The following is a 20,052-nucleotide window of genomic DNA, read 5'->3' as shown; positions in this document are numbered from 1 at the left end:
TAAATTTTGCTGGTTGTTTAAAAAAACAAAAACACCCCATTGTAATCGAGCCAATGAGATCGCATCATAATTTCTCAGAAACCGAAAGAGCTTCCGAGAAAGAGGGAATTGTCCCGTTGCATATTTACCGCAAGAGGCTGTGATAATCATATGACGACGTTTCAACGGGATTTCCCAACAAGAAAATATTCAATTTCTTATTGCCTGAAAGAATGGAACATCTTATGAGAGGCTTACGCTTTTTATAATTGACAACCTTGGGAATATGCCGGGAGAATATGCCTCAAATGTCTTACCGGGACAAGCGTTGCGTGACCAGCCAAATGAATATTTTTAAAACATATTTTTAGCCCTCGGGGAAGTCCATTCACTCGGGAAGTTTCAAAACAGAATGCGCTCACGTACGAGAAAACCAAGAGTAACATATCAAGTATGAGGTATATAAAAGTTTCAGAAGCTTTGTACTAAATTTTCAATAATACTGTACCTATCAAATCGAAGACTATTGTGTCTGGGAAGATAATTCTGCATATGGTTTGTGATATTATCAGATATTGTATCCAAAGTTAGATGTATTATTGACGGAGTATAAAACAGTGACATCGTGTCGTGTACGGTCTTGTGCTAGCGTTACGTTTCAAGCTAAGTACAATAGAAGATAGAAATGATCGATACCGCATTCAGAGAAAGATAGAATCAGGAATCAGTTCCCCAAAAACTTTCCCTTGCGTCATGCAAGCTACATAACATGACTAAGTGGATTCACACCTTCTTAGGGCTTCCTCTGTTCGAAAGCTTATATTATCTGCTGGTACTTTTACACATTTGGAACTGTTCCCTGAGTGAAAGAAGTTCATAATCCATAAACTGAAAAGACCTTGTCGCGGTTTTGTTATCGACTGCAATTGTGACTGATGCGATAAGAACGCATGTCAAAAAATGCACTATCTTATTAGACATTTAATATCTGTATATGAAACGAGTTGGCCTGTATTTTGGCAAGCAAGGCCAGTCAAAATACACTCTCCATTAAAATACACAGCAATTTTAAACCCCGTCCACACTACGCCGGAGAAATTTGAAAACGCAGCGTTATTTCAACGGTTAGGCCTACCGTCCACACTAATCCGTCACGAAAACGGAGCTTTTCAAAAACGCTCTTTAAAACGGAGTTCGAAAACGCCGGCTTTGCGTTTTAGTATGGGTAGAAAACATTTTAAAAACGGAGCTCTACCAAAACAAAGACCTTACGATAATCACGTAATTTCCCTGTCTGCGTTTTGCTCAAACAAATCCAAAACGACCGGTGATTGTTGCGTTTTCAAATTTCTGTTAATAATTTTAAAAACTATTAACATAAATCCCTTTCACTCCCACTATTAATTGCCCTTACTGTCTGCCATTCAATTCTTGTAATGTTAGTTCAGATAATTTTCTTTGGTCTGAGAATTTGGTAAATTTCAATAGATTTCCAGACCTATGCAGGACCAGAAGCCTTTTTCCAGGGCTTTCCAATCCTGGAAAACACCACAACAAAACTCCAGGACTTTTCAGGTTTTCCAGGACCCATACGAACCCTGTGTTAAGCAAAGAATGATCTTTAGATTTTAAATCACAATCTAAAACTTAGCATCCTCAGATTCACATTTAGTTTTGTGACTTATCAATAACGATTTATTATTACTACTGCTACTTTCAATTTTGTTGCGCATTGTAATTATTTTTATGTCCTTCGCTTTCTTTTACTTTTACCATTGTGCCCTTAAAAAAAAATCACTGGTAAAAATGATTCTAAAGGAGCAGAGTATGGTAGACTTTGAGTTGAAGTGTCGCACGACCTGGCTGCAGTTTATAGCAGAACCCCTGGTATCAACGCCAGCAAATTCCACAAAATAATTTCTATCGCTATGTTGCATTGCTGTGCGCAGAATGTGTACATCTTTTGGTTTTGACTTCATTGTCTATGTTCAAGTTTTGTAACATATCCTCGCTAATGTTGAGTTGTGATACATCAGGTGTCGATTTTGGTTCCTGGGGGGTAGGCTGAGTAGCTCCCTGCACTGTGGAGGCATTGCTTGGCTGTTTAGGTTGCCTTGCACCAAATATGGTACTGCCTACTCGTACATTTGTACTGCCCATTAAAATCTACCAAAAAAGAAACATGCGTTGTTTAGAACTGGGGGACAGTTAAGGGAGTACGAAGGAAAGGCCAGACATGATCAGAGATGATCCAACACAAATGGCCAATCACAAGAACTTGTATAACGTTAACAACCAATGTAAGTTCAGAGAGAAATCCTGAAGCCAGTGCCAAGTGTGAAAAACTAGTTTGTTCACACTTCTGAACAATTAGAGCATGTTTATACAGGAGTTCGTTTTTAGAAACCATCTTTTATTATTATGATGATGTAGAGAGCCCAAGCAGAAAAAGCAAGACCAAAAAATACATTTTTATTATTTATGTTCAAGTAATATATCAAAGACGAAAGACAGTGTTTCATCGGGATATTCAACCATCGAGAAGAGAGTTGAAAATACGACGCACAGCGAAGTATTTTTGACGAAATTCGAGCTGTTTGGATGGCCGATGAAACACTATCCCGAGTGTTTGATATATCTTCTCAGCCCAAACAAAAACTAAGGAGTAAACAGAGAAGTAAACTCGTCAAAATCTGTGCTAATTAAGCCCGAGTATCCAAACCTCCTTCATGGTAACCTTCTGATTTTCTTTTGTAACTTGATGAATTATTAATGAGTTTGAGAACAGTCAATCAAAAACCATTCTAGTGTTGATTGATAATGATAATTGACAATACTTCTTCTTTGACAGCAAGTGTTTGTCCAACCTCTTTGGAACAGTTGGCACTCAATAACACATACAACATGACATGCTTTCGCTCCAGCTTGCCATGAGTCTCCCTGTATCTCAGTGCTTAGAGCATTGACCACACCAGTGTGTGGAAGATCATGGGCTCCAGTCTGTCGGGGACTCAGATTTTTGTCTCTATCCCGTGCCCACAAAAAATAAAGTTATAACTTCCTTCAGCAGGTAAAAGACTGTTTGCAGATACAGTCAAGTGACTCTCTTGAAACAAATATACTTCATTCATGTGCCCTTATGTTGAAATACCAATAATACCAGTTAAACAGAATTGCAACTATCCGTAACATGCCTTAAGATGTCACTCAACTGACTGGACACAGCCTTCAAACAATACACTTACCGCTTTGTCAAAATCATTTGACATTCCCATGCTCAATTCTACATCTTCTGGACTAAGGCTTAGTTTTTCACAAACGTTTTTCCGGCATTCCACTAAACACTGAAAAGAAAATAAGAACACTAAAGTTACAACACAGGTTTACATGTATCGTAGATTTACACTTTTTTTAAGATCACTTGTTGAGAACTAACAAAACAGCTGCCCTCGTCTGTAAACTTAATTGGGGCTTGAGTACCTGACACCACCAGAGTTTTAGCCTGTAATACAGGTGCATTTCTGGTTAGCACCAATAGGGGAGGGTTGGAGAGAGAAAAAAAATGTGTTCTGAGAAGCAGGAGTAAGGTTGAATGAAAAGTGACAGGGAAGGAGGAGGGGAAGAGAAAATATTGCCTCACCCCCTCTATATTCTTGTTCTTTCATCCCAACATGAACCATTTATTTGTTTTTTTAACAGCTTTGCGATGGCTTATTGATAGGTGAACAGAAATATCCAGTGTTCTCAACCAGCAAGAACACCTGCACAGAAGGCTAGAAGAGTTTATCTCAGTTTCTGTAGCATGAAGCATCCAGAAGTATTGAATATACTCATTCTTAAGGTTGTACATATTTGCAGGCTACTAGGCTAACCTCAGCATTTTACCAGGTTGACCTTTAAGTTGTTGGCACCCTCTGGACTCAAGAAAGGTGCCGTGCAGTCATCTGGGACAAAAGTTACTTGCAATTACTGTGCAATTGCAAGTAACTTACATTCTCACTTGCATAATGGGCAAGGGATCAGTCAAGTTATCTGCCAACTAAAGCATTAAAAGAACAAACTAAGACTTGCCCAGGGCAACCAAAACTTGAGAGCTACATGTACTTGTCCCAAGGGCACGCTGGAATTCAAGTTTTTTTCAAGCCCTGCCCCTTTTATACTCCAGGTTAGAAAAAGCACTATAAGTCAGAGTAAAGTGTTTTGCCTAAGAACAGGAGCTTGGCTACATTCCAGAGTAGAATGTTTAATCCAGGGTCCAAATGTGCTGATGATGAAGGCACTATGTCTTGCATAATGGCAATCCTTACTCTTTTTTGTGTGGAAAGTACATGAAACAGCACTTTGTACAACAGTTCAATATTAACATAACAATAATGGCCCAACAATTCATTAATCTAAAGAACAACTTTGTGCTTACAATAAAATCAGGATTTGCCCCTTGACTCCAGTCGTAATTCATTTCACCAATAGTCATTAGTCCTGAAAACTTTAAATGAGGACAGTGCGAGATAATGTGTTCCACAAGCTCTACACAATGATCACTTGAACATCCACTTTTACCTGCAACAAAACAAAATCAGTGGAAATATAAGATATACAATAACAAGCAATCAAATGTCAATTGAAATTTGTAGATTTTCTAAGTATACACACTGCAACACATGTATTTATAGTAGATCTTGCTTATGAGCCAGGCTGGCCAGACAAGAACTGTACCCAATATAAAAAAGAATTGATTTTAAGCAATCAGTAACTGATTTTTTTCCCACACCCATCACACCTTCTTACAAAGGTCCTTTCAGCCCTCCCTTCCTCCCACCCTCTTCTTTAAAGCACCTACATATATGAAAGGGCTGGCGATAGTGGCCTCTAGACTTGCTAGTAACATTGTTTTAATCATTAAACATGTGTACATGTAACTGTATGATTGTAAATCTAATTCTTTAGATTTGTATGCCATGATGTTTCATTGTCTGTCTTATTAAGCATACCAAAGTTATTATCATTAGAAGTGGGATGGTTGAGTGGTGTTTTGGAGAGTTCTAGCAGCCAACAATAAAATTAATTAATCACTGCATCATGCAAAAAAATCAGTTTTTCAACAAGCAATAACTATCATGTATTAGCCAAACAGTCATTTTCACCACCCTATCTTCTGTGCACAGGTTCTTTAATTCTGCAATTTCCTCAAATTGTATCTTATGTGCCCATCAGACAAGTGAAGATTTGAATGCACCAGCCCAGATGTTAAAACCACTATCACAGGGTATAAGAAGCAACTTTCTTCACATACTGCACTTTGGAACTTTTCTGTTTTCATACCAATCACATTTCTCATCGCACACACAGTATACTAAAATCTGTAGAATGACTGTAGAAAAGAAAGATAATTTTGGAAAACCTAATGTCTCATCTTGAGAGGGAACACTAACTTTCTTCCTTGCTTGTGTTCACTTGAACCATCACATTAAGGGGTTTGGTTTTGTTTTGTTTTTCCCACGAGGAGTTGAGTGTGGTTGCAAGCTTTGCACTGTCCACAGTCTCTATCATGAAAAGGTTAGGGACACCTGTGGGCATAAGTAAGATAAAAATTATCAACTCTAAGTTAGAATTGGTATTAGAACTGCAGCCAGAAACAATAATGTTATTCAGTTCCTACCAACAATATTGTTGCATTTGTTACTCTGTAAATGACCAATGAAATGCCATCGTATGTCCTTAAGTTCCTGAATCTGAAATAAGTAATTCATTACAAAAAATAAATCACAAGTAATCCTATAAGTCATTGAATGTATTTCACATAAGAATGGATCTTACAAATTTGGTATCAGTCAAACGTTCCCTTCAATTACAAAATAATGAATTAATCAGTGGAAATTAAATTCAACATAATTTCCATACTTGATCATTAAATCATGGCTTGATGAAAAACTTGTCTAGGAATCCAGCATAAAAAATAATAGTATGCACTCAAAAACTGGGAACGAAACTTGATTTCAGGAAATGCAACAGCATCAAGAATGGCAAGCAGAAAAGGGTAAGTGATTTTGTGGCAAGAGGATGACAGAAAGATATTCTCTTGCCTTCTTGCACCACACCCTTTCCCTTTTTTTCACTTGTCCTTTGACACTGCTCTAGAACTAACCAAACATCTTGAATTCAAGAATCCAATCACCATTCTACACACTAATCCAAGTTCCAAGTTCATGTGGTTCAACACCCCTCCCCTTTTTTGCCCAATGTTTTTTTTGTGCTGCTCAGAACTAACCAAACACCTGGCCCCCTTATAATTCTTCATGCCAATCCCTTTCATCCTGTGGCTCCAAACCCATCCATTTGTTTTCACTTGCCATTTTCACACAGCTCCACAACTATCCAAAACCCCGAAGCAGGATAGTTTAATTTTGATTGTCATAAACTTTGAAGCTAAAACATTTATAGCAAACCTTTGGATTATTTGACTTCTCAATCAGTTCTTGAACCTGTGTAAATGATTAAGTAAACACAGTAATACTTAAATCTACCTTCACCTACAATTTGTTTATCAATCAAATAGACACCCCCTTAGCAAAAAAAAAGTATGCTGCATGATGAAAATTATGTTGAGTATCTTGATTGTCAAAGTTTACTTTTAACAATGCTTATTGTCAAGCAACCAATTAGAGTGCAGAACCTGAATTCTGGAGAAACAATACTGGAATACTATTAGATCTGTCCACATATCTGTTTATATTGATCAGGTTCCAATTGTGGGTGATTATAATAAACATTATTTGTAAATAAACTGACTGTAAGGCCCAGTCTGCATGAATCCAATTTAATTTTAAAACACAAACTTTTGATGAGTTTTTGCCTATCATCCACACTCATCATTTTCATCAAAAATTTACTTACGTACATTTCAAAATGCTGTCCAGAGTGGCATACCAGCGGTTTTTAGCATTTTAGTATGGATGGGTAAAATAAAGCAAAATTACAACATGAATGCAAAGCTTTTGACATCATACAAAAGCACATCATTGGAAACATGTCATTTCAAAGACACATTAGTGTGGTGGCTTAAGCTGCCAGTGCTTGACAAAAAAACTCACTCACATAGTTTTCTCCAAAATGTCGTTGACCATGCTCATAAGCTTCAATTATGCAATCTGCTGGCTTTAACTTGCTGACAGCAACAAGACGAGGGGTGGTTTTAGGAAGATCCTAAAATCAATATGACCAATGACAGTTTGCAAAGTGAGAGAGCTTATTCGTATTTTCTCGATTGAACCATTCTGACTTTCTTATAAGCTTAGACATATTGAATAATTTGTCAAACATTAAGCAGTCAACTTAGTTATGCAGGGGTTTATAAGCTTATGTAATGGCTGTCGAAAGAGGTGTGTTACTTCAAGCATTTCTGCTTTTCTACAGACTCCTGGTAACTTTTGATTTTAACCCTTGCTACTGAAAAACATTTTAATCAGTTATATTGTATAACAAGTGATGGAAGCCATAAAAAGTTCAAAAACAGTTAAAAACGTATTTAGGCAGATTTAGGGTTCAAGTGAAGTGGTATTATTTTAAATTTAATTCTAACTTCTGCACTTACACTTGACCGCTTAGCCGTCGCAGCTTTAACCCGGGCAATGACACTCCGAAGAGCAAGACCTACACCTTCCATAGACAAATTTCTGAACCGCTTCATGCAAAAACAGAGAAGAAAGCAGACATAACTGCCCCAGTGGCCGCCATTGATCAACAGGCGTGACAGCGATTAATGGCGGTCAGCGGTCATGGTTACCAAGGCGTCTTGGCAACCTGGGAATTGATACTCACTCAAAACAAACCACTTGAAGAAGCTGTAAGTCAAACGGAGTACAATCTACCCCTAGGCCCTGCAGACTTATGAGGGATGTAACGATCACGATCAAGTAAATAGACGTCCTCTTTGTACAAGTAAGATGGCAAAAGGCCGAACATTTGTTCCATCGAAAGAGAAAGAAGGAAATTGGGTGAGTCTTTCGACTTTTAATGAACATCACGTTCTCAAATGCCAGTCAAGGGAATCCAGCTGAAAAGTCCATTAACACTTAACTAACTGAAGAAGACATTGATAAGTTGATAATGGCCTAGCAGCAAGATCAGCTTCTTAAGGAATTTGATACGTCAAGACGAAAACTAGCCGGCAATTTTTTTAATCCCTTAACAGACATGTTAAAGAATATATCAACCCAAATTTTGCCATGTCGCGGGAAGCCATCACCTGGCACCACACAGAAAAAGCTTTTGAATATTAAAGCTAATATTTATTTTACAAACAGTCCGAATCAATCAACAGACGACATTATTATTGAATGGTGAAAACAAAATTTATTTTGAGAGCCAACATTTGCCAGTGCTCACTAGAAAAGCTAGCGATTTGCATGAATTTTTCTCTTTTAAAAGAAACTAATCAAGAATACAAAGTCACATTTTGACATCAAATTACCGAAACAAAAGGTAACTAAGTTTTTGTTTTTATGGAAATCTATCTCTGCATGCAACAATAAAGACAATACATATGACTGGTCAGTTTACAATGGCAGCTGAACAAATTCACCACAGCGGACGAAGACTAGGTTAAAACTACTAAAAAAACCTACGGTACTCTACTATACTGCGCTGAAAATGAAAAGCTGCGCGGTGATGAAAATCGCTCAAACTTCGAATGATCCAAATGGATTTGGTGATTCTTTGCAAGTCCCTGACATTTTTTCCTGATAAACTAAGGCCAACTAAGCCAAAGGAAAAACGTCTGACAGATTGTCTTTGGCAAGATGGCAAAAACAAACTATTAACGTTCAGATGTCCTCAGTTCTTCGGCTGTTTCTATCAGATCAGAACACAACAAGAGAGCCATAACATACTCTTCTCTATCATTTTATTTTCCATCAGAACCATCAGGCAGTTAACCTGCGATCAGGCGTCCTTTTTTGCGGGGGAACAAAAAAAGAACGCGTTCCTTTTTTCTCCCGCCCCACCCCCTGTGAAAAAAAAAAAAACGTCTGATCGCAGGTTATCAGGCTGTCAAAAAGTTTGCTAGTCATTGAGGAAAAAAAAATTATTTTCATTTCTTAATTCATTTCAGTTTGCGACAAGAGGCTGGCCAAGAACACTTGATGTTACCAAACCACAAGAGAAGAGAATAGCATCACCACCTGCGAACTTCAAATACAAACATGAGGTAGATTTTCAGTTTTCAGCCCAAAAAGAAGACCTCTTAGTCAATAAATAATGCATCATGTTATAAGGGAGCAACTTTTAATGATGATGATGATGATGATGATGATGATGTTTTTGATCATTTTTATCTAGACTCCATTCAGAAGATTCGCTTTCTCCACACATGACAACAGACACGCTTTTCAAGATCAAGGAGAATACTTTGGAAATGTAAGGCAATCACTTTTTGTTTTTACCAACAAACAAGACACATTTATATATGCCCACCACTGAGTTAGGCCCTGTCCACACTAGTCCGTTTTCTTTTCTGGATCAGAAAATCTGTATCCACACCATCGTTTTAAAATTATTTTTGCTGTCCACACTAACTAGTTGAAAACGAGATGAAAAGGTGTGCTGTCCCAATTGAGCATGCGCCGAGTGCTTAAGCTATGAACACAGTACATGCATATGGTCATTGTGACCTTAGCGTTTGTGAAAGGCATCGTTTCTCCCGTCTACGCCAATGAAATAAATGATAGAAAAAATAAATTACAATATTTGGAGAGCAGGCCACATCAGCCTTAGTTGGTCCTCATATGGTTCCTCTATTCAGGTCAAACTAGAAGTGCTGGTTTTTCAGGAAGAAGAAAAAGCAAAGGACCCAGAGAAAAACCCTCGTACCATCTCGCAGCAAGGCGAGAACCAACAACAAACTCAACTCACATATGACAACAGGCCTGGATCTAGCACTGGCCACATTGGTGCTGCGCCTCACTGTTCTCCAAAAATAGGAAAAGATGTTTTCGATATTGACCGAGTCCGTTCTCGAATGCGTTTTCTAATCGTACCGTTTTCGGTGACCAAAAATGTGGATCAGTGTGGACGGGAAGGGAAAAAGCATAAAAAAAGTTTACATTGGCGTCGAGAAAAATCCATTTGGCCAGGGATTTGGTTAACCACTTTATATTAAAGCTTCTCTCCGCCAGTTGTTCTACTTCGTTTTCATCTTAGTAGAATGCAAATCCTGCGCGACAGTCCTGTGCGAGAGTCTCAAGGCTCAATAAGAATGAGCTCCAAAAACGCTGGTCACGTGTCTAGACTATTCCAGACGCAATAATCTTGTTTAGATGTAGCCTTATAAATTCAATGCTTTCGCCGAGTCAGTCCCTGCCTTTTCTTTGTTAGAGCTCATTAATCTCAAGTTAACGCAACAAGACATTGGATCTGACAGTACATTACGCACCAGTACTCAGTTGTGTCAGTCGGTACATAAGATCATTACTGAGGAAGCTGAAGAAGAAACCGTCGACCTCTTCAGCCTTTCGGTTTTCAGACAGAGCGCCCTTGTTTTCTCTGACTCTGCTAATTAAAGGCTGACAACTTGTAGAAAAATAGTAATTAACTTTTGGTTTGCTTTAAAATATTCCAGTGTGCATTGATCAAGGGTCACACCCAGTCTCATTACCTTGGAAAGCACGATTTACAGCATCTTTCATTAATTTGTACTGAATATTTTCATTCGGTTATTCTACTTTCAGGGACTTGGACGAAGAACATTTCCCGACAGGTGTCAACACTATTCCAACAATTTGATAACATGGAATGCAAATAACGACGCACGCTCGTGCTATATGGCGTCTTATCAAGGTTCTCAGGGGGAAGATAACAGCCGGAATAGACGGTTCCCACGGGTACACCCCGAAGCAAAGCCTGGGTCTGCCCCATTAGAAACGACAACGACCAAATGGTTTCGGCGACCGGACATTCCGTACAAAACGCCTCTTCACGTGCTGGCTATAACGCAAGAACCATTTCTGACTCCTAATAAATGGGCATACTCGTACAGACCGATATGGCACTAGGAAGATTATGCCTATAGATCCTTGTTATGTTGTTGCCATTGCAACAAAGATCCGCAAAGCGTACAGATTACAGTTCAATGGATACGTGTTGATTTAGAAAGAATCATCAACAACATTTGAAATGAGAAGAAATGATATTTTGGACAACTTAATTTTGTTGTCTCTTACGCTGAATGTTTTGAGATACTACCGAATAATTATTTCAATTTATTTGATGAAAGCCTTTTTATAAATTGTAACTTATTAGCCCGGCGAGTTTTATTGTAATTCCGTGATATGGAGCAACGAAAACTGAAAAGAGATGATTCTTCACTTAATGTTTTGTTCCCGGGGTCGGTTTACTTCTTTGGTGAAACAACCTGATTTCTTTCTCTTACATTGTTTTCATAAACTACGAAATAACCCGGCGACACCTTTGTCTTCTAGCTAATGAACATATGTACATACAAGAGTGACCTTAAGTTTGAACGTTGTAAATAAATTTGATTGACGTTATACATGTTCACTGCTCAAGTGGAGATCTGTTAATTTGACTTTCTTGTAACTGAAAAACAAATTCAAAATTTCGTCGTTTGATGCCTGTGTACAATTTGCCGAAGTTTTTAATTTAGAGGTGAATCAGTACGTCGGGGGTACTGCGTAAAACGTGGAGTTGTAGTTAAGAAGATTCGTAACGAGAGCAGGAGTTCCCAGGTTCGAGTCATGTTATGAGCTGAGAAAACGTCTCTTTCGAATTCCGCTAAGAAAAAGTAAGAAAACTAGTGAGAGTCAAGTCGGAAAATAGATTAGCAGGCGTCGGCATCAAAGAATATCTAAGGAGTAATGCTAAGAAAAATGTCAATGGCAATTCTTGGAAATAGGGAGGCACAGGGGAAGGGGGATTGTTATAGACAAAGTCTACATGAGTCATAAGGGAAGAAAAAGGGAGAAGGGTAATAAGTGGTGAGAGTCACTAGGGAGGTTAGAGCTGAAATAGATCATAGTGGGGCACAGTAGCGGACTTACGGCGAATTAGAGGGACAATTGGACAAGCGATTTTACAGAAATATTCAGTGTCTTTGAACACATGGGCCAAACAAAACATCGTAGACCAATTCGTTTTTCCTTTCGCAATTAAATAAATTTTACACTGTTCTTCTTACCTAAAAAAATGTGAATTATTGTATTTGCGCTAGATGAAGCTTAGGATTGCGACCACTATATTTTCATATATCGTTGGATCAATCATGGGCCTAAGGGGTGACTAAATCTTCGTTTAAGAAATAGCGCGAACAATGATATTGCACAACCATGGACAAGTAATGTGAAGTACATTTGGATTTTGAATAATTTGATGAGCGGGCTCTCTGTCAAGATATGTAAGAATGTATTAGGCCACCATTAGTTTTGTGGCAAGCGGAAAAAAACCTCAAGCTATGTACAATGCTTATGAATTACCCAAAACACCTGTACTTCGAAAGACGAATGTTTTGTAAGTAGTTTTGTAATCTATATATACACCTTTCTGTTACGGTCTCTGTTGCCTCATGCCACTATAAGAGCCTTGTTCCTATAAGAGCCTTAATTTAGAGCGGTTTTCATTGAGTGTCGTAAAACCAAAACCAAACTAATTACTTACCAATTAGACTACACGGCCAATCTCAAACCGCAGTAAAACCAAAACCAAAGTAATCGCCCGATTGCTTTTGACACTCAGTTGAAAACCGCTCTAACGCCTTGCATCAAATCTCTATTGACAGCTAGATTATGGCGACATCCATCGCTTGCAAGTTAACGCCGCTGCCGCTTGACTAAGAATTAGCCAGTAGCAATCAGTATTATATAATTATACTGTTTTTTAGTACACAAAGTCTAAGATAAAGTATGTAAAACAGAGTTGAAAAAGCTCCTGAGATTTTCTTACCATGATTATTGACAATAAATAAATTTACTTACTTTATCTATTTACTTTATAGCTATGATTATTGACATTAAATGAATTTACTTACTTTATCTAGTTACTTTATAGCTATGCATAACTTCTGCCAGAAGTTTATAATTCTACTATTGCTTATTTAAAGACCAGAAAATCTTGTTTGGAGCTCTCTGACTGCTTTTGCATTGTTTTGGTTTTCACTCTACGATGATGATCAGAAAACCTCTTTAAACGTGAATTGCACCTGGGAGATCTCAATAAGTTCCTCGACTGGACAAGCGTATCCTTTTTAATCTAACCCAGTTTGACACGTATATCTCTGCAGGTTACTATCAGTTTGGGAGTTTTTCAACCTTAGTTAAATGTTATTTTGAAGATAGAGAAACGAAAATTACTGGTTAGAATGGCTGCTTACAATAAATGTCTACCAATACATGGCACTGCAGTAGCTGTAAAAACAGCTAGACGGTAATTTTGAATCCCGGCTCTACTCAAGCAGACTAACTTGAGAAGTAATTATTAAGGGAGTTCTTTTTAGCTGGTCTTTGAATTCCGCCCAGCATAATGGAAAGAATTCTTCGTAGCCCCACCCAGACCCCTCTCTGTCAAACACATCAGCTTCGTTAATGACTCGGGTGGCCTTCGGGAAGTTTGACGTTAGTGAATAAGCCAGCTTAACGAATCCCTTGCTGCTATGGCGGAAGTCACGTGTGCTTATGGTCAGGTAGAGACCTTGACAACCGGAAGTCCTCAGCTTAAGCTCCAAGAACCTGCAAAGCCGACAGTCATTGGTAAGTAAGTACTATAATACTGCTTTATCCACTTTATTTCCACTCTCTACCTCACACACTTTCAGCCCAATGGTCCAAATACATTATGTAAAGACCAAAGGACAAAAAGCTTTTTTGCAAGAAAAATAACAGAAAATATTTATGAAAACACAGGTAAAAATCTTCGCCTCTCGCGCTACAAAAACCTTTGTCGTTCCTTCATATCATTTGAGACGCAGCATTACGTTACCAGGAGCCCATAAATAGAAGTATGCATTAGTCCTGTTCTTTCTTTGAATTAAATTGACGTCTTTGAAGTCATGCATCCTTAAAATGAATTTCCCTCTGAATTCTATTCAGACAACCAATCATAAGTTGACAAAGGCTTTTGTCGTTTACTATCTTACTTATTTCCCCGACACGCTTTACTGTTACTACTGGGGGTATACTCTGAATAGCAACTACACTATACAAGTTTAGTTATTTGTTCTCGAGACTGTACAAGAAGCCATATAAAAATGAACTTTAAAAAAAAGTTTTTACACTAGAGAAGAGTATTTCGGATATCCCAAACGTTTCCAGATTTCTAGCAGTTTGGGTATTCGATTTCGCAGGGTAATGAACTTCGAATCTGTTCACGCATGTATGAATCTGGGGTCATGTAATAACGTTGTTTTCTTCGGGTAATTGGGGGATATCTTGAAACTACAAAACGATAATGTTAGCTGGACAAATGATGCAGCAGGGCCGGCGTGAAAGTACTCTTAAGAGTGGCTCGTTCGTTTATCAAACATTCCCGATCTAAAAGTACCCTAATAAACAGTTCTCACTTTAGATTTTGAATATAAAATCTCCACAAAGGTGACTAAACGAAGACGGTTTTATTTTGTATCCGTCCAATACAGAAGCGACAAAAACCTCGACCCTGACGAATCCGGAAAGGTCCCTTCTAGTGTAAACGTGGTCTAAGAATACAGAGCCCAATACAGGTAAATATATGACATGAAGGAGAAAAGTCAAGCTCACATTTCATATCCGCTGACCCAGAAATGCGGGGACTTGATGATCTTCTTTTTCTTCTCAACTTCAACGTCTTCACCAATGTCCACTGTCCAGTTGAACACAACAGGTTCATCGTACGCTTTTCTGGCGATAGGTTCGCCCTCCTCGTGCTGTCTTTCCTGAAAAACCATTGGAAAGCAGTTTAGTTTTCCTATCACCAAATGCAACTTGGTCAGGCTAAATACAACATGGAAGGAGAGTAACTTAACAAAGAACCCCACCCATTCCTTTTATTGCGCTCTGACACAAACATTTAGGTAGCTAACCTTTGAAAACGCATGGTAAAACACGGCTTCCTCAAATAACAGTGGAAATTTAACAACCGTAGAAGCAATCGGATGATCACTGGTCACGACATCATGAAGGTAATTGATAGTCATGGATTTGAACCGAACCAGATCCAACAGCGGTTCAAGCTGATCATCAAACACTTCATTCACTTCAGCCCATTTCATCAGAGCGAGGAACACAGTGTTCTCTGAAGACACACAAAGCTCATTGCTGGAAAGAACTGAAAAATAATAATTGCTGGTTAGGATAAATATCATTATGATCATGTATCTAACACGAGAGACAGTGTTTCATCGGGATATCCAAACACCGAGAAGAGAGTTGAAAATACGACGCGCAGCGGAGTATTTTTGACGAGATTCTGGGTGTTTGGATTGATATCTTCTCAAATGAAACAAAAACTAAGGAGTAAACGGAGAAGTATCTAAACCTCCTTCATGGTTGTGATTTTCTTTGTTTTAACTTGATGAATTATAAGTTCGTATAATGTGATCGTCCGGGTGAGGGTAGTTCTGAAAAGAACTGTAAGTTGTTGGTGACTGACGTTTCGACAACCTGAGCGGAAGTCATCTTCAGAGTCAAGTGAATAGTGTTTACTATGTTGATGAATTATTAATGAGTTCGAGAAGATAGGATAGGATGGAAAGGATACTTTATTTAAAGTGGCAATATGCTTAGCCATACGACTAGTTTACAGATATCCCACTACTTCCTGTTAAGAATAAAGGCTGTATGTAATACAGTGGCACTGCTGTTTGAATTAAATGTCCCTCCTTTCTTACATTGTAGATCTGACTTCCTGACCTTCAAATATAACCTGCTTGTTGGCGGATATTAGAAAGAACAGGCGAGAGCAGCAGGTAGCTGTGAGTAAAGAGACCTGATGGGAGGGGAGGAGGAGAGAGAACAGCAGGAAGTGGGGAGACCCTAACCTCCCTTGCTGTCCTTCCTCTTAACCCTATCCTGACCTGAGTCTGTTCACATGTTATAGACCCTTTTCATAAATGGCTGCCAATTATAAATTCTTTTGTAAGTATTAAAATTAGGCTGACTAACCTCGTTTTTGAGTTGATAATTCAAAAGAATTTTTACTCCCAAACTAGTTAGTGAGGCTAATTTAAATGCATACAAAAGAATTTTAAATCGGCAGCCATTTTTGAAAAGGGTCTATTTGAACTGTTGTCCAGTGTTAGATCTGAAATGAGGCCCTCTTCTTTTCATAATATCGAAAAAGTCACTATTTTTAACTAAGTCCTTCAGATTCCTTCTTCAGCTTGATAATTTCAGTTTGGGATATTATTCTTTCCAAATGTGTGTCACCGACACAGACAATTCCTTTTACAAATATTGTAACTGTACACTCTAAAAGGGAACAAACATTTAACACAGATATTAGTATTACCTTTCTGTAGACCATTAGAACTCAAAGAGAGAAAGTCTTCATTGGACCACTGAGAGTCTAGTGGACTGAATTCTTCAACCAGAAATTCTTCACATCTGCTAATAAACTCTGCCATTTCAGGGAGTCTAAAAAGCAACAACCAAACAGCCAACATTTACACATTGTTACAAATCATTTTAAATTCCTTATTCCCCATATGCATTTGGTAAACAAAAAATGAGATCGTACAGGTCAGGAAATCTCTAGTTCAGAAATTCACAGACTCCCACTGGCATGTATGTCTGGATTTCTTTGTCTGGGATTTGGTCGGCAATACACAGTTAAGCAATATCTGGACTCTGGATCAAGTGGTCCAGATTTGAGTCCTAGCCAGGGTCTTTGTGTTCTGTTCTTGGGCAACTAGGTGTTCAACTGGGTATCAGCGTGGCAGCCTGACAGATTGCTGGGGAGTAACCTGAAATAATAGCATCCCATCCAGGGGGGAGTAACAACACTTCTATATGGAACCACTTCACGTTACAGAAACTGGAGTTAAAAACAAAGTGCTACATATGAGCCAGTTCGGCTTTAATAAGAACCTTACTTATACTAGGGATTTGTGTTAAGTTATGTTATTTACCTTTCATGTTCCTGCATATTCAGTGACTTGTCACAGATCTCAACTGTCAGTTCAGCTGACCCAAGGAGTCTAGAAAATTGATCACAACAATAGACTTATGCAATAGTTATTTGGTGATAATGAACACAGAACCATTCAGTTACATGTACCAACAATTTTACCTCTAAAGGACTGAGTCTCTAAGCACTTGTGACAAAGTTTGTAGGAAAAAACTTTCAGCAAAACAACAATGAGAAAAGTAAAGGAAGTGAGGTTTTCTTTTTCTTTTTTATGATCAAGTCTTTCAAGAGACTTTGACGGCCTTCTAGTTGATAATGTTCCTAATTCTCATCACCCAGCGGAATGGCAAAATATCAGAACTGTAAATAGAAACTAGATGTCCAACCCACACATTAAAAATGATAAACAATATCCTACTTTTGACAGGTTTTAAGGGTGCTCTCTGCATCATAAACATGAGCAAGCCTCATAAGAACAAGAAGATTCTCCACACTTTCTGTCATGACAACTTCAGGTTTATAAAGCGACTCTATCAACAGCAAGAACATCGACGACAAGGATTCACTGATGTTCATTTCAACCTGTTTAAATAAAGGTATAAAATGAAACAATGTTACAGTATTATCCTTCCGGTGTGTTCAAGTTGGCACCTTTTCTTAGCTTAATCATTAAGGTATAACTAATGGGGAAATGGCAGGTGGAACCCATAAACTGTATAACAACAAAGATGATTGTTGAAAATTTTGAATGAAGCCCTAGCTGGTTGTTTTGAGGGCTTGGCTCCAAATATTCATTTTTAACCCATAAGCAACACTACTTAATTTAATTATTTATAATTATTTATATTCTGGCAACTAGTTCCTGTCATCCTTTTTCTTCCTAGAGCTGTACAATAAAATTATGTAAAAGATACAGGGACAACACAAGTAGAGGTAATTTTAGATTCAAACACCCTTGGCTAATAGATTGCAAACCTCAAATTTCAGTCCATTTGTTGGCTCAAAGGTATGTCTTTGATGATCACCCTCATGATGTTCATTAGAAAGTTCCTCCCCCTCTTTCACTCCTACATGTTTTTGTGTATGTTCTGACTGGTGCAAATTTTTTTATTGCAGTTTTCTGTTATATCCCTCTTGACTGAGTGTGAGGGCCAGACAGGAAAATATTTGCCTCTGGGTCATAACATGGACTGAGAGTCATTACATTCATGGAAAATATCCAAATGGCCATCCCAACCCATCTAGTCACCTATCTAGTAGCCTATCTCTGTCAATAAGCAATTTTAGAATCCCACCTTTACTGCCCATGATTTTGTTCAATACTTTTGAAAATATCTTGGTGAATGCTCCTTGAGTTGTGAGCACTACTACTATGAATAAGTGATGGGTGTGGTGCCACACAGCTTTTTCCAGGCTAAGTCGTACTACGATTATCAGTTGAGTAAGGTATGAGGGAAGTTTGGTTACGAAGTTTTGACCTTAAAATTATGGTGTTGTCACGGGCAACTCACCTCGTTTCCATTGTAACAATATCAATGGCCGTTGATCACCTGTCACGTCGCCTACAATGTCGCGCGCTTTGCTGCCAATGATGTCAAAGGCCGACAAGTTGCCAATGGATACGGAGCCAGTTGCTCGTGACAACAACAAGATTTCAACGTTAAAACTTGGTGACCAAAGTTTTGTCCCGCTTTACTCAACTGATAATCGTAGTACCAACCAATCTGTCTTTACACAAACATGTACACATACATGTACATATACCTTAGAACAAGTAGTTTGCAGTGTTGTTTCCTACAATATCTAAGATTGAAGTGAAGCCCACTGGTTTGATTAAACTCCAGAAAAAAAATGAAGTTTGCAATCTCGAAAAGCCTCTTTATCCTTTCAAAGAACACTCTATAGATCTTCTGTATGGGGGATGCAGAGTCCTTTTTTCCCTGAGCTAGCTACATATTTGGATAGAAGGGGAGGGTTTAAAGTGTAAGGTTTTGTGATGATTACATTTTTCATTACCTATAAATCATACCTTTTTTACTTTGGTTTCTTTCATCCCAGAACTAAAAAACAGGCTTCTGAAATAAGAACTATTCAAAGCCAACCAAAAGCTGTGTACATACAGCTGGTGTTCCCGGATCACTGTGTCAGCTAGTGTCAAATCCTCTTCACTTGTTCTCATGACACCGTTATCTGTTGACCGGGACGAACAAAACGCTGAGGCCCCGTCCTCCAAAGAATTCATAGCAGTAAGACCTATAGCTCCAGCTTTATGAGCATAGCGAATGTCTGCAATAAGTAACTTGCTGAAAGTGACGTCTAAATCCACTTCTGATGAGGTGCCAACCGGCAGGTGCTTGCAAGCACTAACTGAATTCATCATAGTCTCAGATTCTTGTTCCTGGTCTTCGACGACTATCCAAGATTCTTCTCTCTTTTTACTCTTGATAGTTCTTTTGGCCTCAGAAGATGAAGCATCGCCTATCCCCGAATCGCAGCTCAGGCTACTGACAGTTCTAGAGTCTGAAATCGAAGGCAAGTTAAACGAATCGTCCGCAGCCGTGGTAGCTGATTCGTCAGCATTGAAGTTTTGCTCATCTGTACTGACAGTGGATTCATTTTCCTCGTTCTCATCTGGTTTTTCTTCCTGGTTGTTGCTTGGTGTGGAGATTGTATCATCATTTCCTCCTTGTGAGTTGGTTTTCGTGATGCTTCGAACCCGGCGTGCGGCTTCCAACTTTTCCCAGCCATCCTTTCGAATCTTCACGACCAAAATGCGGTCAGACATCTCGGGATTGTTAAAATGGTCTCCGATTTTGTCAAAAAGCTTTTCCATAATCACTAATCTCGTTTTCCACACATTAGACGCCACGCAACAAGTATTATTTGACCACAAACTCTAACACCGACGCGTTTGTAAAATTTCGTAACACAAATAATAAACAAAAGAGCATACCGCTGACCAGTAAA

The 20,052-nt window shown here is 38.5% G+C and overlaps 3 protein-coding genes across 3 annotated transcripts; 1 reads left to right on the top strand and 2 right to left on the bottom strand.

The window, feature by feature from the left end:
* Nucleotides 1–955: 955 nt before the first annotated feature.
* On the bottom strand, nt 956–7,666 carry LOC145478186 (pyridoxal phosphate homeostasis protein-like). Its single transcript, XM_081456128.1, has 8 exons — nt 7,571–7,666; nt 7,075–7,182; nt 6,426–6,461; nt 5,639–5,711; nt 5,412–5,546; nt 4,397–4,539; nt 3,225–3,323; nt 956–2,145 (listed from the first exon to the last, which is right to left on the bottom strand). Exons 1-8 carry the CDS (start codon nt 7,664–7,666, stop codon nt 1,906–1,908), a joined length of 930 nt encoding a protein of 309 aa, XP_081312254.1. The 3' UTR covers nt 956–1,905.
* Nucleotides 7,667–7,889: 223 nt separating this feature from the next.
* LOC145478187 (testis-expressed protein 36-like) lies at nt 7,890–11,525 on the top strand. Its single transcript, XM_081456129.1, has 4 exons — nt 7,890–7,973; nt 9,089–9,184; nt 9,316–9,393; nt 10,704–11,525. The coding sequence occupies exons 1-4, from the start codon at nt 7,923–7,925 to the stop codon at nt 11,025–11,027; spliced, it is 549 nt and encodes a 182-aa protein (XP_081312255.1). The 5' UTR covers nt 7,890–7,922; the 3' UTR covers nt 11,028–11,525.
* Nucleotides 11,526–11,586: 61 nt separating this feature from the next.
* Nucleotides 11,587–20,046, bottom strand: LOC145478184 (uncharacterized). The gene is made up of 7 exons (XM_081456126.1): nt 19,115–20,046; nt 17,504–17,667; nt 17,087–17,155; nt 16,468–16,592; nt 15,041–15,285; nt 14,739–14,893; nt 11,587–13,712 (listed from the first exon to the last, which is right to left on the bottom strand). The coding sequence occupies exons 1-7, from the start codon at nt 19,916–19,918 to the stop codon at nt 13,430–13,432; spliced, it is 1,845 nt and encodes a 614-aa protein (XP_081312252.1). The 5' UTR covers nt 19,919–20,046; the 3' UTR covers nt 11,587–13,429.
* Nucleotides 20,047–20,052: the final 6 nt, after the last annotated feature.

This window comes from Orbicella franksi, chromosome 2 (genome assembly GCF_964199315.1).
Source record: "Orbicella franksi chromosome 2, jaOrbFran1.1, whole genome shotgun sequence".
In the NCBI taxonomy this organism is placed as follows: Eukaryota; Metazoa; Cnidaria; class Anthozoa; order Scleractinia; family Merulinidae; genus Orbicella; species Orbicella franksi.
This window is presented reverse-complemented; position numbering and strand designations above follow the sequence as displayed.

What these genes read in the sequence shown, in the direction of transcription:
- LOC145478186 (XM_081456128.1), bottom strand. Translation starts at nt 7,666, where the DNA reads ATGAAGCGGTTCAGAAATTTGTCTATGGAAGGTGTAGGTCTTGCTCTT. An exon ending in CGACGGCTAAGCGGTCAAGT is followed by an intron (nt 7,183 to 7,570) that starts GTAAGTGCAGAA and finishes TATTGATTTTAG; the next exon opens with GATCTTCCTAAAACCACCCC. An exon ending in GGGCAAATCCTGATTTTATT is followed by an intron (nt 3,324 to 4,396) that starts GTAAGCACAAAG and finishes TTTTCTTTTCAG; the next exon opens with TGTTTAGTGGAATGCCGGAA.
- LOC145478184 (XM_081456126.1), bottom strand. Translation starts at nt 19,918, where the DNA reads ATGGAAAAGCTTTTTGACAAAATCGGAGACCATTTTAACAATCCCGAG. An exon ending in TTCTAATGGTCTACAGAAAG is followed by an intron (nt 15,286 to 16,467) that starts GTAATACTAATA and finishes ATTATTTTTCAG; the next exon opens with TTCTTTCCAGCAATGAGCTT. An exon ending in TGGGTCAGCGGATATGAAAT is followed by an intron (nt 13,713 to 14,738) that starts GTGAGCTTGACT and finishes TCGGCTTTGCAG; the next exon opens with GTTCTTGGAGCTTAAGCTGA.
- LOC145478187 (XM_081456129.1), top strand. Translation starts at nt 7,923, where the DNA reads ATGGCAAAAGGCCGAACATTTGTTCCATCGAAAGAGAAAGAAGGAAAT. An exon ending in AAGAGAAAGAAGGAAATTGG is followed by an intron (nt 7,974 to 9,088) that starts GTGAGTCTTTCG and finishes AATTCATTTCAG; the next exon opens with TTTGCGACAAGAGGCTGGCC. An exon ending in AAGGAGAATACTTTGGAAAT is followed by an intron (nt 9,394 to 10,703) that starts GTAAGGCAATCA and finishes TTCTACTTTCAG; the next exon opens with GGACTTGGACGAAGAACATT.